The sequence below is a fragment of the Sus scrofa genome, chromosome 9 (genome assembly GCF_054392235.1).
Source record: "Sus scrofa isolate SSC_HxYL_T2T_F1_AM1 chromosome 9, Sscrofa_HxYL_maternal_Yorkshire_Landrace_v2.0, whole genome shotgun sequence".
Taxonomy (NCBI): Eukaryota; Metazoa; Chordata; class Mammalia; order Artiodactyla; family Suidae; genus Sus; species Sus scrofa.
In genome coordinates, this window is record NC_139391.1 from 53,678,084 (window position 1) to 53,697,665 (window position 19,582).

The 19,582-nt window shown below is 46.5% G+C and overlaps 2 protein-coding genes across 5 annotated transcripts in view; both read left to right on the plus strand.

Annotated features, from left to right (window-relative positions):
* The window catches only part of ST3GAL4 (ST3 beta-galactoside alpha-2,3-sialyltransferase 4), a 1,054,305-nt gene that overhangs the window by 964,464 nt on the left and 70,259 nt on the right, over window positions 1-19,582 (plus strand). The gene's annotated exons all lie outside the window — the stretch shown is intronic.
* Window positions 6,362-19,582, plus strand: part of DCPS (decapping enzyme, scavenger) — a 36,493-nt gene continuing 23,272 nt past the window's right edge. For 3 of the 4 annotated variants that reach the window (XR_014814356.1, XR_014814357.1, XM_084974513.1), the window contains exons 1-2: window positions 6,362-6,580; window positions 8,370-8,544. Coding sequence is in view for 2 of the 4 variants with exons in the window: in XM_084974513.1 (XP_084830639.1) it covers window positions 6,380-6,580; window positions 8,370-8,544 (376 nt within the window). In the remaining 2 variants the exon portion in view is untranslated. The remainder of the gene's footprint in view (window positions 6,581-8,369; window positions 8,545-19,582) is intronic. The other variant, NM_213790.1, reaches the window with a different exon arrangement.

A 19,582-nucleotide genomic window follows, 5' to 3' on the forward strand; every position in this document is an offset into this window, starting at 1 on the left:
TGTTTTTGTCTTTTTTTGTCTTTTCTAGGGCTGAACCCGTGGCATATGGAGGTTCCCAGGCTAGGGGTCTAATTGGAGCTGTAGCCACCGGCCTATGGCAGAGCCACGGCAACGTGGGATCCAAGCCGTGTCTGCGACCTACACCACAGCTCACAGTGGGATCCTTAACCCACTGAGCAAGGCCAGGGATTGAACCCACAACCTCATGGTTCCTAGCCGGATTCGTTTCTGCTGCACCACGATGGGAACTTCTAGGATTACTAGATTTTTAAATGTTTGCTAATTTGGTGGATCAAAACTGGTATCCTTTTATAACGTTTTTCCTTTTGCCTTTTTTTTTTTTTAATTTATTTATTGATTTATTTATTTATTTTTGTCTTGTTGTTGTTGCTATTTCTTGGGCCGCTCCCGCGGCATATGGAGGTTCCCAGGCCAGGGGTTGAATCGGAGCTGTAGCCACCGGCCTACGCCAGAGCCACAGCAACGCGGGATCCGAGCCGCGTCTGCAACCTACACTACAGCTCACGGCAACGCCGGATCCTTAACCCACTGAGCTAGGGCAGGGACCGAACCCGCAACCTCATGGTTCCTAGTCGGATTCGTTAACCACTGCGCCACGACGGGAACTCCTGCCTTTTTTTTTTTAATTAAAAAAAAAAACATACACTAAAAAGAAAATTTGGTGAACTTCCATGTACCTGTCATCCAGTTTCAACCATTACCAACTCAACTCGGAGATAAGATTATATATGAGTGTGTGTATAAAACATTATATATACACATATATATGCAATATTTTATATATGGGTATATAATGTTTATATTTATGTATTTATTTATCTATTTGCCATACCTGTGGCATGTGGAATTTCCTGGGCCGGGAATTGAAGCTGTGCCACAGCAGTGACAACACTGGATCCCTAACCACTAGGCAACCAGAGATAAACTTACATTAACAATAACTCTACCCATTCCTTCACCCTCTGATCATTTTGACGCAACTCTCAGGTATTATTTTATTCCTAAATATTTATATATCTCTAAATTACTAAAAGCTTTAAAAAAAACAACCACAGAACAGTGTCATTTAAAGAATAGGTTTTATTTTTTAGTATAAAACCTTTTATCTTTTTATCCTTATAGTCTCTGAGTTTTGTGTCTTTAGGGAATCCTTCGCTACTCCTGTGTTTTCTTCTGAAAGCATTTCACATTTAGGTCTTTAATCCACCTGGATGTTTTGTTTGGGTTTGGTTTTGTTGCTCTTGGTTTTTAAGTCAGGGATCCATTTTTTTTTTTCCTATTTGAGTAGCCATCATTTACTGTTGAGTCCATCTCCCCACCCCCACTGAGTGTTTTGTCACTCCTGCCACACTTTGTCATATGTAGGGGTCTTCTCCTGGGTCCTCCAGGCTCCTCCCTTTGTCCAGGGATCCCTGTGTCAGTAGCATGCTGGCTTATTTACGGTGGTTGTTAGTAAACCTTGAAAAATTACAGGTCTGCTCTTCCACTCCTCTCATTCATTAAAATCACCCTAACCCTTCCTTTTCTCTTTTCATATAAACTGTTTCATATAAACTGTTTATTCAGTTTGTTCGATTCCAGGAAAAGGCCAGTACATATTTTTATGGGACTTATCTAGAGAGATTAATTTATAAAGAATAGATGTTTTAATTATATTGAAACTTTCTCTTCATAAAAAGTATGTCTCCATTTATGTCTTTAAGTATGTTTCAATAAAACTTTATACGTCTTTTCCATATTGGTCAGTTACCTCTTTTATGAGAGTAATTCCTTACTACTTCATTTTTTTTTTTTTTTTTTTGTCTTTTTGCTATTTCTTGGGCCGCTCCCGCGGCATATGGAGGTTCCCAGGCTAGGGGTCCAATTGGAGGTGTAGCCGTCAGCCTACGCCAGAGCCACAGCAACGCGGGATCCCAGCCGCGTCTGCAACCTACACCACAGCTCACGGCAACGCCGGATCGCCAACCCACTGAGCAAGCGCAGGGACCGAACCAGCAACCTCATGGTTCCTAGTCGGATTCGTTAACCACTGAGCCACGACGGGAACTCCACTACTTCATATTTTCAGTTGCAACTGTAAAAGGTATTTTTATTTTATTTTATTTTTTATCTTCTTAGGGCCGCATATGGAGGTGGCATACGGAGGTTCCCAGGCTAGGGGTATAATTGGAGCTACAGCTCCAGGCCCAGGCAACAGCCACAGCAATGTCAGATCCTTAACCCACTGAGTGAGGCCAGGGATCAAACCTGCAACCTCATGATTCCTAGACGGATTCATTTCTGTTGCGGCACGACAGGAACTCTTGAATTTGAATTCTAAACCTGCACAGAGATTGGTCTGTGATTACATATTTTCAAAAGATTTTTTTTTTCTTCCCTGAGAGCCAGATGTTGAGACACATAAGTTTCCTAAATATTTTGTTCCCTTTAGTGGGGGTATTTTTATTTTTTTTAATAGTTGGCCCTTTCATTGAAGTGGGGGAATCTTTAAAGATCTCTGGCTCTCTGGGAAGCTCTCTTCCAACTCCTCACTTGCACAAGCCCAGGTTTGTGCCTTAAACATCACATTTTAAAGCCCAAGTCTCTAGATTTCTACAAACCAACAAGCACACTTAGAACCACAGCTTCAATATCCACTTACTATTCTATTGATGTGTGCCCCCATATTTTTTGTTTCTAAAAATTTTATTTTCTTGAGAGAGCAAGAATGTAATCAAAAGGATGTTTTAAATTTTGCACCCAGAATGTTTAGATGTTTTTAGCTGACTTGTTTTTAGGATACCTAGTCTGTCTTAATACCTGAAATGAAAGGGTCTATTCCTTCTTTAAACTAAAACTAAAAAAAGGGGAATGACCGTTGTGGCTCAGAGGTAATGAATCTGACCAGTATCCATGGGTTAAGGATCTGGCATTGCCATGAGCTGTGGGGTAATCACAGATGTGGCTTAGATCTGGTGTTGCTGTGGCTGTGGTGTAGGCTGGCAGATGCAGCTCCAATTTGACCCCAAGCCTGGGAACTTCCATATGCCTCACCTGCATCCCTAAAAGGCAAAAAAAAAAAAAAAAGAAAGAAAAAAAGAGAGAGAGAGAGATCCACGTATAAGTGGACCTGCAGTTCTAATCTGTGTTGTTTCAAGGGTCAACAGTATACTTCCTTTCCTTTCCTTTTTTTTTTTTTTTTTTTTTTTTTTTTTTTTTTTTGTCTTTTTGTCTTTTCTAGGGCCGCTCCCACAGCATATGGAGGTTCCCAGGCTAGGGGGGTTTAATCGGAGCTGTAGCCACCGGCCTATGGCAGAACCACAGCAACACGGGATCCGAGCCGCATCTGCAACCTACACCACAGCTCACAGCAACGCCGGATCCTTAACCCACTGAGCAAGGCCAGGGACCGAACCCACAACCTCATGGTTCCTAGTTGGATTCGTTAACCACTGAGCCACAACAGGAACTCCACTTCCTTTCCTTTTTTAAAAAAATTATCTCAAAGAAAATTTTAATTTTACTTTGAGCAATGATTATTTTTCTAGAAAGCAGAGACTTCACGCTCCTCAAGTTTCTACTAAAGCCATCATATTTCAACCAGTCGTGCTGAGAGCCTAACTGGTCAATCAAGTTTATGTAGGGACTGGGGAGGGGAGCTAGAGAAAGTGCTATAAATTAAACTAGGCTGGAGTTCCCAATGTGGCGCAGAGGAAACAACTCCAACTAGGAACCATGAGGTTTCAGGTTCAATCCCTGGCCTCATTCAGTGGGTTAAGGATCCTGTGTTGCCGTGACCTGTGGCATAGGTAGCAGACGAGGCTCGGATCTGGCATTGCTGTGGCTGTGGTATAGGTTGGCAGCTGTAGCTCCGATTCAACTCCTAGCCTGTGAACCTCCATCTGCCATGGATGTAGCCCTAAGAAGTAAAAATAAATAAACAAAATAAATCAGAATACAAAATTTGACATAAAAAAATTTAACTAGCACAGTGCTTTGCAACTTTGCTCTCCAATACATTCCTTCCAACCAAATTAAAAGAAAAAAAAAAAAAGGAAGGGTGGTTAGCAGAAAATATCACATCAATGATTTGCCAACAACAACAAAAAATTGTTGCCTGCCTGCCATTTCAGTAACCAGCGAATATTGCTCACCATCAAGCCATTAGCCACTGTTTTAGGCCGTGATGATGCACCCTGAGGGGGCATTCAGGATGAAGAAAAACAGGATACTGGCCCTAGATAGTTAAGGTGCATAACTAAGAAATAATTTCAATGACCTCAGACTCTTGCATCTTCCCATGTATAGAGAGGCACTAAAATCCTTAACCTGAAATGTCTGTTTTTCATGATTAGCAGTAATCTTTGGATGCTCAACTACATTTTTTTTTTTCTAACAAAACCTCCTATATATCCTGGCTCCTCTCTTACCTCTTTGGAACAGCTCCTCAGAGCCATCAGAGACTGTTTTCCAGGCTACAGTCCTCAGTAGATTCTCTGAATAAAGTATAACATGCAACTTGTAGGCTGTGTGTTTTTTTCAGTTGGCAAGTATCAGCAGAGGTGCACTCACTTCTCAGGAAGGCATGCTCAAGCACCAAGAGTTGCAGGGAAATCATAAGTAAATATTTTATACGGCAAAAAAAATTTTTAAAGAAAAGAGGGGTTCCCATTGTGGCTTAGCAGGTTAAGAACCCGACATAGTCTCCATGATGATGTGTGTTTGATCCCTGGCCTTATTCAGTCGAAGATCTGCCATTGCCACAAGCTGCAACGTAGGTTCCAGATGCGGCTCTGACCTGGTGTTGCTGTGGCTGTGGCATAGGCCAGCAGCTGTAGCTCTGACTGGACTACTAGCCTGGGAACCTCTATATGCCGTGGGTGCAGCCCCCCCAAAAATTTTTTTTTTAAATAAATAAAATAAAACCCTGAGCCATATCCTTGAATTATTTCGCAGATAATGAAATCCCCACTAGGTAGAAGTTAACTGCAAACTACATACTGATCACAACCTTGTAGACCCCAGACTGGTTGGAATCAGAGGTTGATACTGACCCCAGAAATACCATCTATCAACCAGAAGAATGTCCATTAGATGATCAGGTACCCTGCCACCTTTTCCTTCACCTTGCCTTTAAAAACACCTCCCTGAAAGCCATCAAGAAGTTCAGGTCTTTTGAGCATGAGCTGCCAGTTTTCCTTGCTTGGTCTCACTTTAAGAACCTTGCAATTGGGAGTTTCCGTTGTGGAAAAGCGGAAACGAATCCGACTAGGAACTACGAGGTTGTGGGTTCCATCCCTGGCCTCGCTCAGTGTGTTGAGAATCCAGCGTTGCCATGAGCTGTGGTGTAGGTCACAGACGCAGCTCGGATCCTGCATTGCTGTGGCTGTGCTATAGTTCCGATTGGACCCCTAGCCTCCACATGCAGCGGGTGCGACCCTAAAACGCAAAGAAACCCCAAAGACTGCAATAAACGCTGTACTTTCCCTCATCACAACCCAGTGTGGATAGATTGCAGTAAGTTGCCCAAGGAGACCCAACTTTGGTTCTGTAACATGGATACAGTGGGGCAGAAGCAAAGAGGCAGGCAATGAGTGAGACCAAGCAAGGAAAACCTGGCAGCTCATCCTTAAAAGACCTGAACTTCTTGATGGCTTTCAGGGAAGTGTTTTTAAAGGCAAGGTGAACGAGAAGGTGGCAGGGTACCTGATCATCTAATGGACAGGAAGCAGAAGCAAAGAGGCAGGCAATGGAAATGTACTTCTGGCCCTGTTCACTTACCATTCTTCTCAGCAAAAAATACTGGGATTTACAAAGAAAAGGACAACACAAAGAGGACTTTTGTAAAATGGAAACGGGTGAAAAATGGATAGGGTTTTAAGCGTTCTCTATGTTCAATCAATTGACTAAGAAAGAGATTGGCTCAACAGATTTGCTTCAGAAACATCCCTTCCACTCTAATCAATGTTGGCATAACTCTGATTAAAAAGCTGTATTCAACCCAAGTGTCAGCGCAGAGTCCAAAGGGCGTCTTGCAGCTCGGACTCGGGGGAGTAGGGGTGGGGTGGGGTGGCTGGGCTACCCTCTCCCCTGCAGCCTCTCTAGCCTTGCTGTCACCTTCTCTTTTCCCTCAGGACCAGCCTCCGCCCGGGTTGGCTAGCACGAGGAGACCAAAGGCGGGAAACTCGAATTAAGATGCTCACTCTAGACGAGTCCCAAAAAACAGCGGCCCTAGGTTTCCTACAGCCAGGAGATCGGCTGACTCCGGCGCGGAGCACGTCGGGAGTTGTAGTCACCGCCCTCCGCGGAGGTGGGGTGAGGCGGCAGAGGGGCGGGGCCGCGGCCGGGTTGGCGCAGGCGCACACTCTCCCCCGGCAATATGGCGGACACCGCTCCTCAACCCAGCAAGAGAAAGCGCGAACGAGACCCGGAGGAGGCGGAGGCACCCAGCACAGAGGAGAAGGAAGCAAGGGTTGGGAATGGTACCTCTGCTCCTGTCCGCTTACCTTTCTCCGGCTTTAGAGTGAAAAAAGTGCTAAGGGAGTCTGCGCGGGACAAAATCATTTTCCTGCACGGAAAGGTACCATTAAGCAGCGTTGGGGTGGGGATGCGGGAAGGAGTGACCCAATCGTCGCCTCGGAGGCGGATTTTTTTTTTTTTTTTTGAGATTCTTTGGAAAATACTAATCGCATTGCCCCGGGTGGGAAGGAGGCCAAGTGCGCCAAAATGCCTGGGCAGGGGTTTGGTTCGTGGAGGAAACAAGGATACTTGTGAAATTAAGGGAATTAACACGCGTGGGGCTAATTTCCCTAATTCCTCCTCTTGTACTAAAATAAGAACCTAACACTTGCGGAGTGTATTTATTGTCGATTAAAAAGTCGCATGTTAAATTCCCCAAGCTTTCACCATTCATTTATTAAACCTGTAACGTGCTAGTTCTCTTGTGGCACAGCTGGTTAAGGATCTGGAGGTTTCACTGATGGGGCTTGGATCGCTGTTGTGGCGCAGGTTCCATCCCTGGCCCAGAACTCCACGTGCCTTGGGTGAGGGCAAACAAACAAACAAACGGGCCCCAACAAAACACACAAAAACCCTGTAAGGTGCTAGGAATCCAGTATGTTTCTGGGCAGTCTTGGTCATCCAGGCCCCAGGCAATAACATAGGCACTGTAGGAAGTATGATCTCTGCTATATACAGGACTCCCGCTCCTGGGAGCGGGGAAACAGTTTGTTGAATTGGTGATTCAATTCCACATATCATGCACAGACAGGCCAGCACTGAACTGGGTGCAACATAGAGCTGAAAGTTCCCATTCTTGATTCAATTCCACGTTTCATGCACAGACGGGCCAGCACTGAACTGGGTGCAACATAGAGCTGAAAGTTCCCATCCTTGATCTTCAGGAGTGCAGAGCATCCTTAAGCAGACAGGCACAGCTAGCTCTAATATCACGTGCTCAGCTCTCCAGCAGGGACTGAGGAGAGACTGGATACTGACCCAAGAGCTAGTAAAGAGGCAGTCCAAGGGTTCCCCAGAAGTCCTGGCAGGCGCTCTCACTTTTGGGAGGATGGGGGCAGGGAGACCCTGGGCCAGGCTTCCATGCCTCTTTCTGTGTCTCTTGTGTTTTACAAGGTTCTGTCTGTCTCAGCCCAACTTACCTTCAGTCTGCAGCACCTGCTGAAGATTTTAGCCATGGGAACCTTTGAGCTCGAAGCTAGTTGGGATACTTAAAGTCTAATTTCTATTTCACCATTTGGGCAAGTCACTTAAACTTCTCTAGACCTCATTTTCTTCAGCTGTAAAATGGGGAGAATTTTTTTGGGGGGGTGTCTTTTTTTTTTTTTTTTTCTTTTTTTAGGGCTGCACCCGAGGCACATAGAAGTTCCCAGGCTAGGAGTCCAGTCAGAGCTGTAGCTGCTGGCTTACGCCACAGCCACAGCAACGCCAGATTGGAGCCAAGGCTGTGACGTACACCTTAGCTCATGGCAATGCCGAATCCTTAACCCACTGAGTGAAGCCAGGGATTGAACCCATGTCTTCATGGGTACTAGTCAGGTTCGTTACCGCTGAGCCACGACAGGAACTCCAAAATGAGGAGAATTTGACAGAGGCCTTGTGAGCCCAAAAGAGAAGACAGTTGAGAAGTCTTGCATCTCTTAAAGAGCTGTGGCAAGGATCTGGGTTGATGAGATGCCTTCTCCGGGAAAAGAAACATGGGTGCCTTTGGCTAGGCTTTCTTAGAGGGAAGACTGCAGAGAAGGAAATCCAAAGTATTGAGATTGCTAAGGCCCTGAGAGCTTTTACTTTTGCTGTCCAGGTTTCAACTATGGTTCTACCCCAGGGCCCACTGATGGTGTCTCTGCCCATAGGTGAATGAGGCTTCTGGGGATGGAGATGGAGAAGATGCCATTGTGATCCTGGAGAAGACGCCATTTCAGGTGGACCAGGTGGCCCAGCTCCTGATGGGCAGCCCTGAACTCCAGCTGCAGTTCTCCAATGATATCTACAGCACCTATCACCTCTTCCCTCCAAGGCAGCTGAGTGGTGAGCAAGTGGGGCTGAAGCAGCTGCCTTTGGGAAGAGCAGGATGGTGGGGAACTAGCGGGGGCTGTGACCACTTCATAACTGATTTGCATGTTCTCCTGCGATAGTTCTCTATGGAAGGAGGAGGGGACATTTGGCAATCTCTGAAGACATTTTTGATTGTCAGAACTGGAAGGTGGAGTGTTGCTGGTACCTAGAGGGTGGAGGTCAGAGACCCTGCAAAATATCCTGCAAAACACAGGATGGGCCCCCACAACAAAGAAATGGCAGTGGTGTTGAAGTTGAGAAACCCAGCCCTGGTGTGAGATGTTTCGAGGTGGGAGTGTGATCCATGGGCTAGAACAGTTTCATCTACCAATTGAATAATGATTGTCAGGACTTACTAAACGCTTCCTGTTGTGCTAGCCACCATTCTGATTATCTACTTACATCATCGTATTTAATCTTCAGTACAGCCCTGTTGAGATAGGACTTTACAGGTGAGGAAACTGAGGTTTTGAAAAGGTTAAGTAAGTTTGTCCAAGATTGCACAGCAAATAGGTGGCAGAAAACTGAGCTCTTTCGTGGACTGAGGACTCACCGTGTGGCTGTGAAAGTGAGCAGTATGCTGGGTGCGGCAAGATCAGTTACTTCCCCGAAGGAAGTCTCTCTAGTGGAGACACAGTGAGTGCGATTGAGAGCTTGAAAAGGGCAGGAGTCAGTGGGTTAAAAGGCAGAGACTTGGTGTTTTTTGGGTTTGGGTTTTTGTTTTTGTTTTTTTTTTTTTTGCTTTTCAGGGATGCATCCTCAGCACATGGAAGTTCCCAGGCTAGGGGTTGAATCAGAGCTGCAACTGCCAGCCTATACCACAGTCACAGCAACAAGGGATCCAAGCTGTGCCTGTGACCTACGCCATAGCTCATGGCAATGCTGGATCCTTAACCCTCTGAGCAAGGCCAGGGATTGAACCCACATTCTCATGGATACTAGTTGGGTTTGTTTCTACTGTGCCACAATGGGAGCTCCAGAGATTTGTTTTTAATTGCGTTTTTTTTTAATTTATTAAGAGAAAGGAGAAGAATATTCCATGCCAAAAGCCAGGCATGATATGAGCTTTTATCCTTTAGACAATTAGGTTCAAGAGCCAGCTTTGTGGGAAGGATGAGGGAGGCTGGTTGGTCTTGAAGGTTCCTCCCAACCAGGAAATCCTGGGCTCTGTTTAGCAGCACAGGATAGTTTCGTAATATTCTTTTGTCTTTATTTGCCTTCCAGCATTTAAGAGCAGTTTGGCTTTACAGCTGCCCCCCTGCAGTCTTTTGGATGATTTAGTCTTTTCTGCACCCTTAAGAAAGGGTGCTATTGTTGTCCTTTGGAACTACATGTGAACGCTTGATACGAGACAAGCAAACCTTTCAGAGCTGAAAGCAAGCCAGCCTGTCCTTTACTGAAAGAGGGCCAGTTTGATTGGTTCATGTTGACAGAAAGGGACAGCTGTATTTGCTTTCTCGGGCAGTGACATTTAAGCAAATGTAGTCCTCAACACGGGGTGGCAGAAGCATGAAAAGAGACACTGTGGCCAAACACGACTTGGGGCAGCCCCTCCACTGCTGCCTCTGGGGCCATTGTTCTGCTGCCACCCATTTCCCTCACCTTCCCTCTTCTCTCTGCACCTTCTCCACCCTCAGCCAAAATTCAGATGGTTCTGCTCCACGGAGCAGCCCGGAGGAGTTCACAGCCTTTCCTTTTCCTTGTGTTTTCTCAGTACATGTACTTCTGTGGTGCTGCATAGAGTTGGTGGTGGCCAGTGCCCCGTCATTCAATTTTTATCATTTTTGTCCAGGATAAGCCCTGAAAGAGGCAGTCAGTATCAAGGCCACGGGTGCTCATCCCCATTCAGCATCCTGGATGTCTGCACCTTTTCCCCAGTGCAGCCCACTCACACCTGGGAGCCTCATCCCTTAGCTCATCTTTTCCAGGACTCACTGTCTTTTTAGCATACACATACAGATAGCGTATACTTTTACCCAAACTAGGCATGGCGACTTGGAGGTCATAACAGTTTGGCCCAGGCCCCGTTCTCATACCTCTCATTTCACTGTGCACCTTGTCCCTGTAGGGCATTCCAGATCAGGAATTGATGGACTTTTTTTCTTTTTTCTTTTTTTTCCTCGGGTCTTTTTAGGGCCACACCTGCGGCATATGGAAGTCCCCAGGCTAGGGGTCGAATCCGAGCTGCAGCTGCCAGCCTATGCCACAGCCACAGCACCACCAGATCTGAGCAGCATCTGCGACCTACACCATGGCTCGTGGCAACGCCGGATCCTTAGCCCACTGAGTGAGGCCACGGATCAAACCTGCATCCTCATAGATACTAGTCAGATTCTTAATCCACTCAGCCACAATAGGAATGCCACATAGACTTTTTCTGTCAAGGACCCGAGATAAATACTTTAGGTTTTGTGAGCCACTAATGGTCTGTCACATATTCTCTTTTTAAAAAAAAAACCCTTTTTCGGATGAAAATGTCGCTCTTATCTTGCTGGATGTAGAAAAAGAGGCCATAGGCCAGATTTGACCTTCTGGCCATAGCTTGTCAACTTCTGTTCCAGATTTTTCCCACTGGGAGTGTGGTTTGTGGACTGGCAACATTGTTATCACCTGGGGGCTTATTAGACCCACAGACTCCCAGACCCTGCTCCAGACCTCAGAATCTACATTTTAGCCAGAATCCCCCTGGTGAGTCACATGCATGTGAAGCTTGTTGAGAGTCACTGGTATTAGATACCATCTGTGTGTGGGTGATGCTCACATTTATTCCCCCATCTCTGACCTCCCCCAGGAACCACAGGCTCATATTGAAATGACCACCTACTTGACATCTCCATTTGGTACTCGCATAGGTACCTCATAGATAAAGAGTTAGTGTCTGTAGAAGCAGTTAGTGCATATTAAGTAGTCGCCATGACCGATGCGCTGGATACTGGAGCTTCAGGGATGGATCAGATACTATCCCTGCCCTCCCAGTGTGTTTGGGGGGGGCACCCTGCGAATGACCATGAAAGGGGGGAAGTAAACCTCTCAGGGTTGGGTCACTACCTGGATGTAGGGGACAGTAGTTCTTGAAAGATGGAGCCGCGTCAGACTCATTTCCTGTCCCCAGCAGGCAGACCAAGATGAGGTGGAAATGACCCCTGAAGAGTGATCCCATAGACCAACCCACCTCTTAATTTTCCTGTGGGCCAAGCATTCCACAGCCACGAGGTGGCAGCATGGCCACGGTATTCCTGCGGCCGCCCCTTTGGCTTCTGTCGCAAGCCTTCTCAGCCCCGCCTCTCCAATTCCTGTCACCAACTCCACCAACTCCCTTCTGAGCTTGCCGCTGTCCTGATTTCTTCTGGTATCTCCCCACTCTTTAGCAGATTTCTTCTCTTCCAGCCTGAGGTTTTGCTGTGTCCTCACTTATCCCTTCCAAGTCCTCAGCTGACCACAAGAGGCTGTTCAGTGAGGCAGTCACAGCCCTCCACCCTATGGACGTGGGAGAGCGTGGGCATTGGAGTCTAGCCCAGCCAGTGCTAACACTTACTCGCGCTGGGGCCTGGGGTGGTGGCGTGCTCTTTCTGAGTTTTCATGTATAGTGTCGGTGTTGAGGGGTGGGGCATACCTGGGCTGGGATCATGGCGTTGCCATTTACCAACTGTGAGCACTTGGGAGTGTCTGCATTAATGTAACAAATAGGAGGTGCCTGCTGTGTGCCTGGTGCTGTGCCAGGTGCCAGGTACACAAGGGGGGCTCCTTGTGGGGAAGGCAGACAACAAACAAGGAGACACGTCAACATGGCCGTGACCAGGAGAGGGGCTGCTCGGGCTGCGGGCCAGGGGCTCTCCGAGGACGTGACCCCCGTGCTGAGGCCTGAAGGATGGAAAGGAACCAGCTGTGCAGAGAGCTGGTGAGGGGAGCAGGGAGAATGTTCTGGGGGAGGAAAAGGAATAGAAAGGAGACCCTTGCATTAGGAGTTTGGTGGGTGGTTGGTGACTAAGGTGTGTCACCCAAATGAAGCTGAGGAAGGAGCTTCAGTTTTTTTCTTGTTTAATAAGGTTAGTAACTGAACCTACATCAGGATGGTTCTGAAGAAAGGGTGTTGGAAAATTTCTTAGCCTCTGCCCGCAGTGAGAGAGATACTTCACATTGTGACCCAGGGCAGGTGAATAAACATACATGAATATAAGGGACAGAAAAAGTTCACAGAATGGTACTTAGGTACTTACCCTCACTTTATGGGACACGCTCTTGTATTCTCATCTTCTCCCCCTCCGCCACTTTTCAGGGCCACACCAAGGCATACGGAAGTTCCCAGGCTAGGGGTCAGGTCGAATCAGAGCTATAGCTGCCAGCCTACACCGCAGCCATGTCTGTGACCTACATCACAGGTCATCGCAACGCTAGATTCCTGACCCATTGAGCAAGGCCAGGAATCGAACCCGCATCCTCATGGATACTAGTTGGATTCGGATTCATTTTTGCAGCACCACAATGGGAACCCCTAGTGTTCCTTTTTTGTTTTGTTTTTTTTTTTTTGGTTTTTTGGTTTTTTGCCTTTTCTAGGGCTGCTCCTGTGGCATATGGAGGTTCCCAGGCTAGGGGTCTAATCGGAGCTGTAGCTGCTGGCCTACACCACAGCCACAGCAATGCCAGGTCCAAGCCGTGTCTTCGACCTACACCACAGCTCATGGCAATGCTGGATCCTTAACCCACTGAGCAAGGCCAGGGAACGAACCTGCAACCTCATGGTTCCTAGTCGGGTTCATTAACCACTGAGCCACGATGGGAACTCTACCTCTAGTATTCTTAATTCCAGCTTTGTCTGTTTCCTTTTTTAAAAATGCCTGTCTGAACCTTCTAAATTAATTTTGTCACCGCTAAGATCATGGTATATAAGGCACTTAGCACAGTGATATATGGTGTGTATTCAAGAAGTGTCAGTCATCTTTTATCATTGTTTTTCCACCTTTAAAATTATGTGAGCCTTAAGTAGAAGACTGTGTGGCATATGGAAAAATGTCTGGCCACGACCACAGGCAGGTTTCCTTTGTTCCCCCAGTGGTCCTGTGGCAAATGTGACCAAACTGGCCAGATGGCTGGCATCCTCAGGCCGTCCAGGCAGGGCAGAGCCTGGGTCCTGTCCTGCTACAGCTCTCACGCTCTCATGCCTGTAGACCATCAATGGAGCCCTTTCATTGAGAGCTCTGTTTTCTTACCTGGGGAAGGAGGGGGAGACAGTAGGGAGAGGGGTGTGACTCAGAAATCCAGACTGCCTCTAAAAAGGCCATTGTTTTCCCTGCTGTTAGAGCAGGGGTGTGGAATCTCAGGTTCAGAGCAGAAGGCTTCTGTGTGTGAGTGGGGCTGGGCCAGGGAGCAAAGAGATCCTGGGAATCACATCTTGGCTACAGGGAACTCCCAGAACTCTCGCTGCAGGCCCAGTATTCCTCCTGTGCTCTGTACAGAGGCAAAACCTGGGGCTCTTGGAGGAGGAGCATTTTAAAAGGCTAGCCACTTCCCCTAAGAGTTTCCCTGGCAGCATTGCTGATGAAAGAAAAACTAGAAGTGGTCCAGATAACAACTAACAATAGAATAGATAAGTCAGCCCTGCGCTGGACTACGCCTCCACCAGTGAAAATCAGCTGCACAGGTCAGGGAGAATGAGTCCCACCACTTAGAGCAGGAAGAGCAAGGTGTAAAATACACACTGTGTGATTCTGATTAGATAAAGTTGAAAAATAAGTGAAACTAAACAATGCACTGCTTAGGGATGCATACATGCCTAGTAAAACTAGGAAGACCAAAAAAAAAAAAAAAAAAAAAAAAAAGATCAGCCCCTAATTCAGCAGCGATTATCCCTTGTGGGATAGGACAAAGTTCTGGTGATATTTGTTCTTTGGACTGAATGCTCTGTGCATGGATGTTCTTTTAGGTTTCAAACAGTATATATTTTATATTTATATACATGTATATGTATATGTGTGTACATATATGTGTATGTGAAATACGTGTATTCACACATTGTTTTATATGTACAATGTATTTCCCAATTAAAAATTCACAAAAACTAGCAGGTCGTTAGAAGAACTGAGAATATTCCTCTACTGTATTATAGGGCTCTGCCCTCACTGTCAAGTTTTGTTTCTTATCATTGTTGCTGAAAGTAAAAGTGTTTGATTAAGGCCTCCTTCCTCCTCTGGGTTTTGGGCACCAGCAGACTTTGTTTCTGTTCTGCCTCTTCTCTGGGGCCTGAGACTGGGCGGGCATGACCCTCTTTTCTCCTGCGGACGAGGGAGCCCCATGCTGTGCAGTGCCCACTTGGGACACTGCCAGCGGGCAGAGGAGGGAGGCATGTGGCCTCCTCCAGAACTGGAGGATGGGGCCTGGTACCAGGCTCCATGGCTCTGCTCCAGCACAGACTGGCAGGGACCTCTCACCCCCGCCCCTGCTGGTGTCCTTGGCAGCTCTTCCGACACAGCAGAGCCAAAGGACAAGAGCTGTCTGAACAGTGACCAGTAGGGGATGCCTTGCCAGCCCGGTCTTGGCCAGGACCCCCCCCCCCCAACCCCCGCCACCGCCACCCCAGAGCAGGGTGTGGAAGAGCACCTGCATGATCCAGCACGAGAAATACCCCTGGCTTAGGGCCAGCGGCCACCACTGCCAGGTCATGGAATTGCTTAAGACTCAGTTTCTCTGAAGGAGAAATAAGGAATCTGGTATCTGGCTAGCCTGCCTCAGGAGCTTCTCTATTGTCTGAGGTCCTAGAATAGTCATTTCTCAGCTTTGAATGGAACACAGAGGTTATTTAGCAATGTGGTTCTTACCTAGAGCTGTGCATCAGAATTGCTCGAGGAGCTTTCTTGCCTTTTCATTTTTTGGCTTTTTAGGACCGCATCCATGGCATATGGAGGTTGCCAAACTAGGGGTTGAATTGTAGCTGTAGCTGCTGGCCTACTGCTGTGCTCAGCAGTGCCAGATCCAAGACAGGTCTGCAACCTACACCACAGCTCACAGCAGTGACGGATCCTTAACCCAATGAGCAAGGCCAGGGATCAGGCCTGCGTCCTCCTGGATGCTAATCAGATTTGTTAACCCCTGAGCCACAACGGGAACTCCTTGCAGAACTTTCTTGAATACAGAATCAGACATATTGATTAAGGGTCTCTGCGCTAGGCTAGGGCATACATCAAAGTCACACGGTCACATGGTCAAATAGTTGAATAGTGTGGAGGGCTTATCTGGACAGGAACAGGCTCTGGTACCAGTCTGCCCTACCCTGTTCTGCCTTCCAGAAGTCACTACCACTAAGGACATTTCTGGGGTTAGTGCTTCTGGTGGTTTCTTCCAGACACTTAATTGAGTAGTGTGTTTATGCCGGTCTTTCTTGATTTATCATTTTTGACATTGTCAGTTTCCCACAGTGGAAGATGAAAGGCTTAGCTCCCTTACACTTTCCTATCCTCCCTCCCCTCTCCTCCCGATTTTTGATATTTATATTACTATTTTCAGGGGTTTTTAAAAATTTTTTCTTTTTATGGCTACATGTGTGGCATATGGAAGTTCCCAGGCCAGGGGTGGAATCAGCTGCAGCTGCTGGCCTACACCATAGCAACACCAATTCTGAGCTGCATCTGTGAGCTTTGCCACAGATCATGGCCACACCGGATCCTTAACCCACTGGGCGAGGCTGTGGATCACACCTGCATCCTCGCAGAGACAACGTCCCGTCCTTAACCCACTGAGTCGCAGCAGGAACTCCGAGGGTTTTTTGTTTTTAATTGCCTTTAGAATCCTAGATCTACTGAAATCTTTTGTCCTTATCCCATGTATTCTAGGTTACATCTCGTGTTGGGGAAGAATAGCAGTGAGAAGCCTCCAACTTCCCCTTCCCAGCACCTCTTCTGTCTTTTGCTATTCCCTAACTTCTCTGTAAGCTGTACTTGGATTTCACTGCTCCCAGTCAGCCCTAAGATCACACGAGCAAACCACTTACAACCATTCTGTACCCAGACAGCCATTCTGTTTTTTACTTTCAGTACAGTATTCAATTACATGAGATATGTGACACTTTATTATAAAATACGCTTTGTGTTAGATGACTTTGCCCAACTGTAGGCTATGTAAGTGTTCTTTGCATATTTAAGATAGGCTGGGCTGAGCTGTGATGTTCCATGGGTTAGATGTATTAAGTGCATTTTTGACCTGTGATGGGTTTCTCTGCATGTAACCCAGCATACGATGAGGAAGATCTGTACTCTCTTTTTGAAATTACCTAGTCATTTAGTGCATTAATTTCTTATTTAATATTTCCTTCTTTCATTCTGAAAGTATTGTTTCCAGAATGCTCTGGCCTTTGATACAATTTGGACAGCTCATTCTTGTGGCGTGCATTAACTCTCAACTGACTTCCCTTCTGTAGCTTTCCTGGTCTAGATGCACTGTTTGCTGGATGCTATGTTTTTTTCTTTCTTGTTTGAACTATATTCTTAAGTACTTCCTCAAAAAATACAAAAGAGGAAAATTTTGAATCCTTTATTTTGCCCTCACTTTTGTTTTGTTGTGTTTTGTTTTGGCTACACCCATGGCAAGTGACGTTCCAGGGCCAGGGATCAAACCTTCACCGCAGAAACTGGATCCTTAACCATTAGGCCACCAGGGAACTCCTTGCCCTCACTTTTTTTTAGGGCTGCATTCACAGCATATGGAAGTTCCCAGGCTAGGGGTCCAATTGGAGCTACAGCTGCCTGCCTACACCACAGCCACAGCAATGCCAGATCCGAGCCTAGCCTATGACCTACACCACAGCTCACAGCAATGCCAGATCCTTAACCCCCTGAACGAGGCCAGGGATCGAACCCACAACCTCATGGATCTTAGTCAAATTTGTTAACCACTGATCCACGACAGGAACTCCTGCTCTCACTTTTGACTGATGGTTTGACTGAATACTAGTAAATTGATTTTCCCTCCAAACATTAAAGGCATTGATCTCTTGATTTAAAACATCTGTTGTTGCTAAGTGTAATTCTCATTTCTCTGCAACTAACTTCATTTTTTTTGTTGTTGTTTTGCTTGCTTAGTTTCCTTCTCTGGAAGTGAGGGTTGTCCTCTTTACCTTTAGTGTTCTGGAGTTTTGTAAGGCTGTGTCTAAATTGGACCTTTTTTTCCCCATTCACTCTGCTGGGTGCTTTTGGACCTTTAATTTAAAGTCTTATGTCAGCCTTTCTTTCTGAACCTTTCCTCTATTATTTCTTTGATGATTTCCTTTTCTGTTTCCTTCATTTCCTTTTACTGGAAATCCTATTAGTTGTTAGACTTCTTAGATGTATCCCATATGCTGCTTTTGTTCTTCCCCTTTTCCCGTCTGTGTCCCTTCTTTCTATAGTCTGGTAGGTTGTCTTCCGTTGTCACCAGACCCAGTGGTGAAGGTTTTAATTTGAGAGCCACATTTTTAATTTTCTTCTCTCTGGTCCTCTGGTTATTTCATTTTCATAACATCTTGCTCTTGCTTCACAGAGGCCAAACTGGGTTGACTTTTTCTAACACACTAATTAGAATTGTTTTAAAAATTATCTCCTGAACCTTCAGTGATCCCGTGTCCTCTGGGATCTGGTTCTGGTTGTTGTTTATTTTGGTCATTCTTTTTCAGGCTGCTGGTTTTCTGTTAATGTCCGGTGAATGTTAGTTCGTTTGCATTTACAAATGAAGACTCAGGCTGATAGTCAAGCGAGCAGATTCCACACTGGGCCGCTCTTGGATGGGTAGCTGCCTGGTGCTGTGCAGGCGGGGAATAGGGCCTGGCCTGGCAGGCCTTGCCTGAATGTGTGGTTTGATCAGCACCCAGAGCTCGTACATGCTCTAGTTTACTGCAGCTCGTGGGCCATATCTGGCCAGCTTCCTTTTCTATGGGCTATGAGGTAAGAGTGGTTTTTTTCAGAGTTCCTGTCGTGGCTCAGTGGTAATGAACCTAACTGTTATCCATTAGGATGTGGGTTCAATCCCTTGCCTCACTCAGTAGGTTAAGGATCCATCGTTGCCATGAGCTGTGGTATAGGTTGCAGATGTGTTGCTGTGGCTGTGAGGTAGGCCAGCAGCTGCAGCTCCAATTCGACTCCTAGCCTGGGGACTTCCATATGCCATGGGTGCAGCCCTAAAAAGACAAAAAAAAAAAAAAAAAAAAGAATGTTTTTTGCATTCTTAAAGTGTTCTTTTTTTTTTTTTTTTGGTCTTTTTGCCATTTCTTGGGCTGCTCCCTCAGCATATGGAGGTTCCCAGACTGGGGGTCGAATTGGAGCCGCAGCCACCGGCCTACGCCAGAGCCACAGCAACTCGGGATCCGAGCCTCGTCTATAACCTACACCACAGCTCACGGCAACGCCAGATCCTTAACCCACTGAGCAAGGCCAGGGATCGAAGCCACAACCTCATGGTTCTTAGTCGGATTTGTTAACCACTGAGTCACAATGGGAACTCCTTAAAGTGTTCTTTTTTAAAAAAGTAAACTAAGAAGAATATGCTAAAGAGGCTATGTGTAGCCTGAAATGCCTAAACCATCTACTGTCAAATTTGTTTTATTGTTGGTTTTTTTTTGTGTGTGTGTCTCTTTTAGGATCAAAAGCATATGGAAATTCCCAGGCTAGGCGTCAAACCAGAGCTGTAACTGCCGGCCTACACCACAGCCACAGCAACTCTGGGTCCGAGCCATGTCTGTAACCTACACCATAGCTCATGGCAATACCGGATCCTTAACCCACTGAGCAAGGCCGGAGAGTGAACCCACGTCCACTCTGAGCCAGGACGGGAACTCCCACTGTCAAATTTGTACAGAAGTTTGCCTACCCCTGCTCCAGTCCAAGGGCCTATGTCTTTGGAGCACAATCCTCTCTGTTCACCTGCTTTGAATGCCTGCCCCGAGGATGAGGCTAAGCTGTGGATGGAGCCAGTTGGTACAGCTCTTCTCCAGAGAGGTCCTATAGTCAGCTCTAATGATGGCAGATTTCTGTCACTTTTCTCCCTGGGGCTT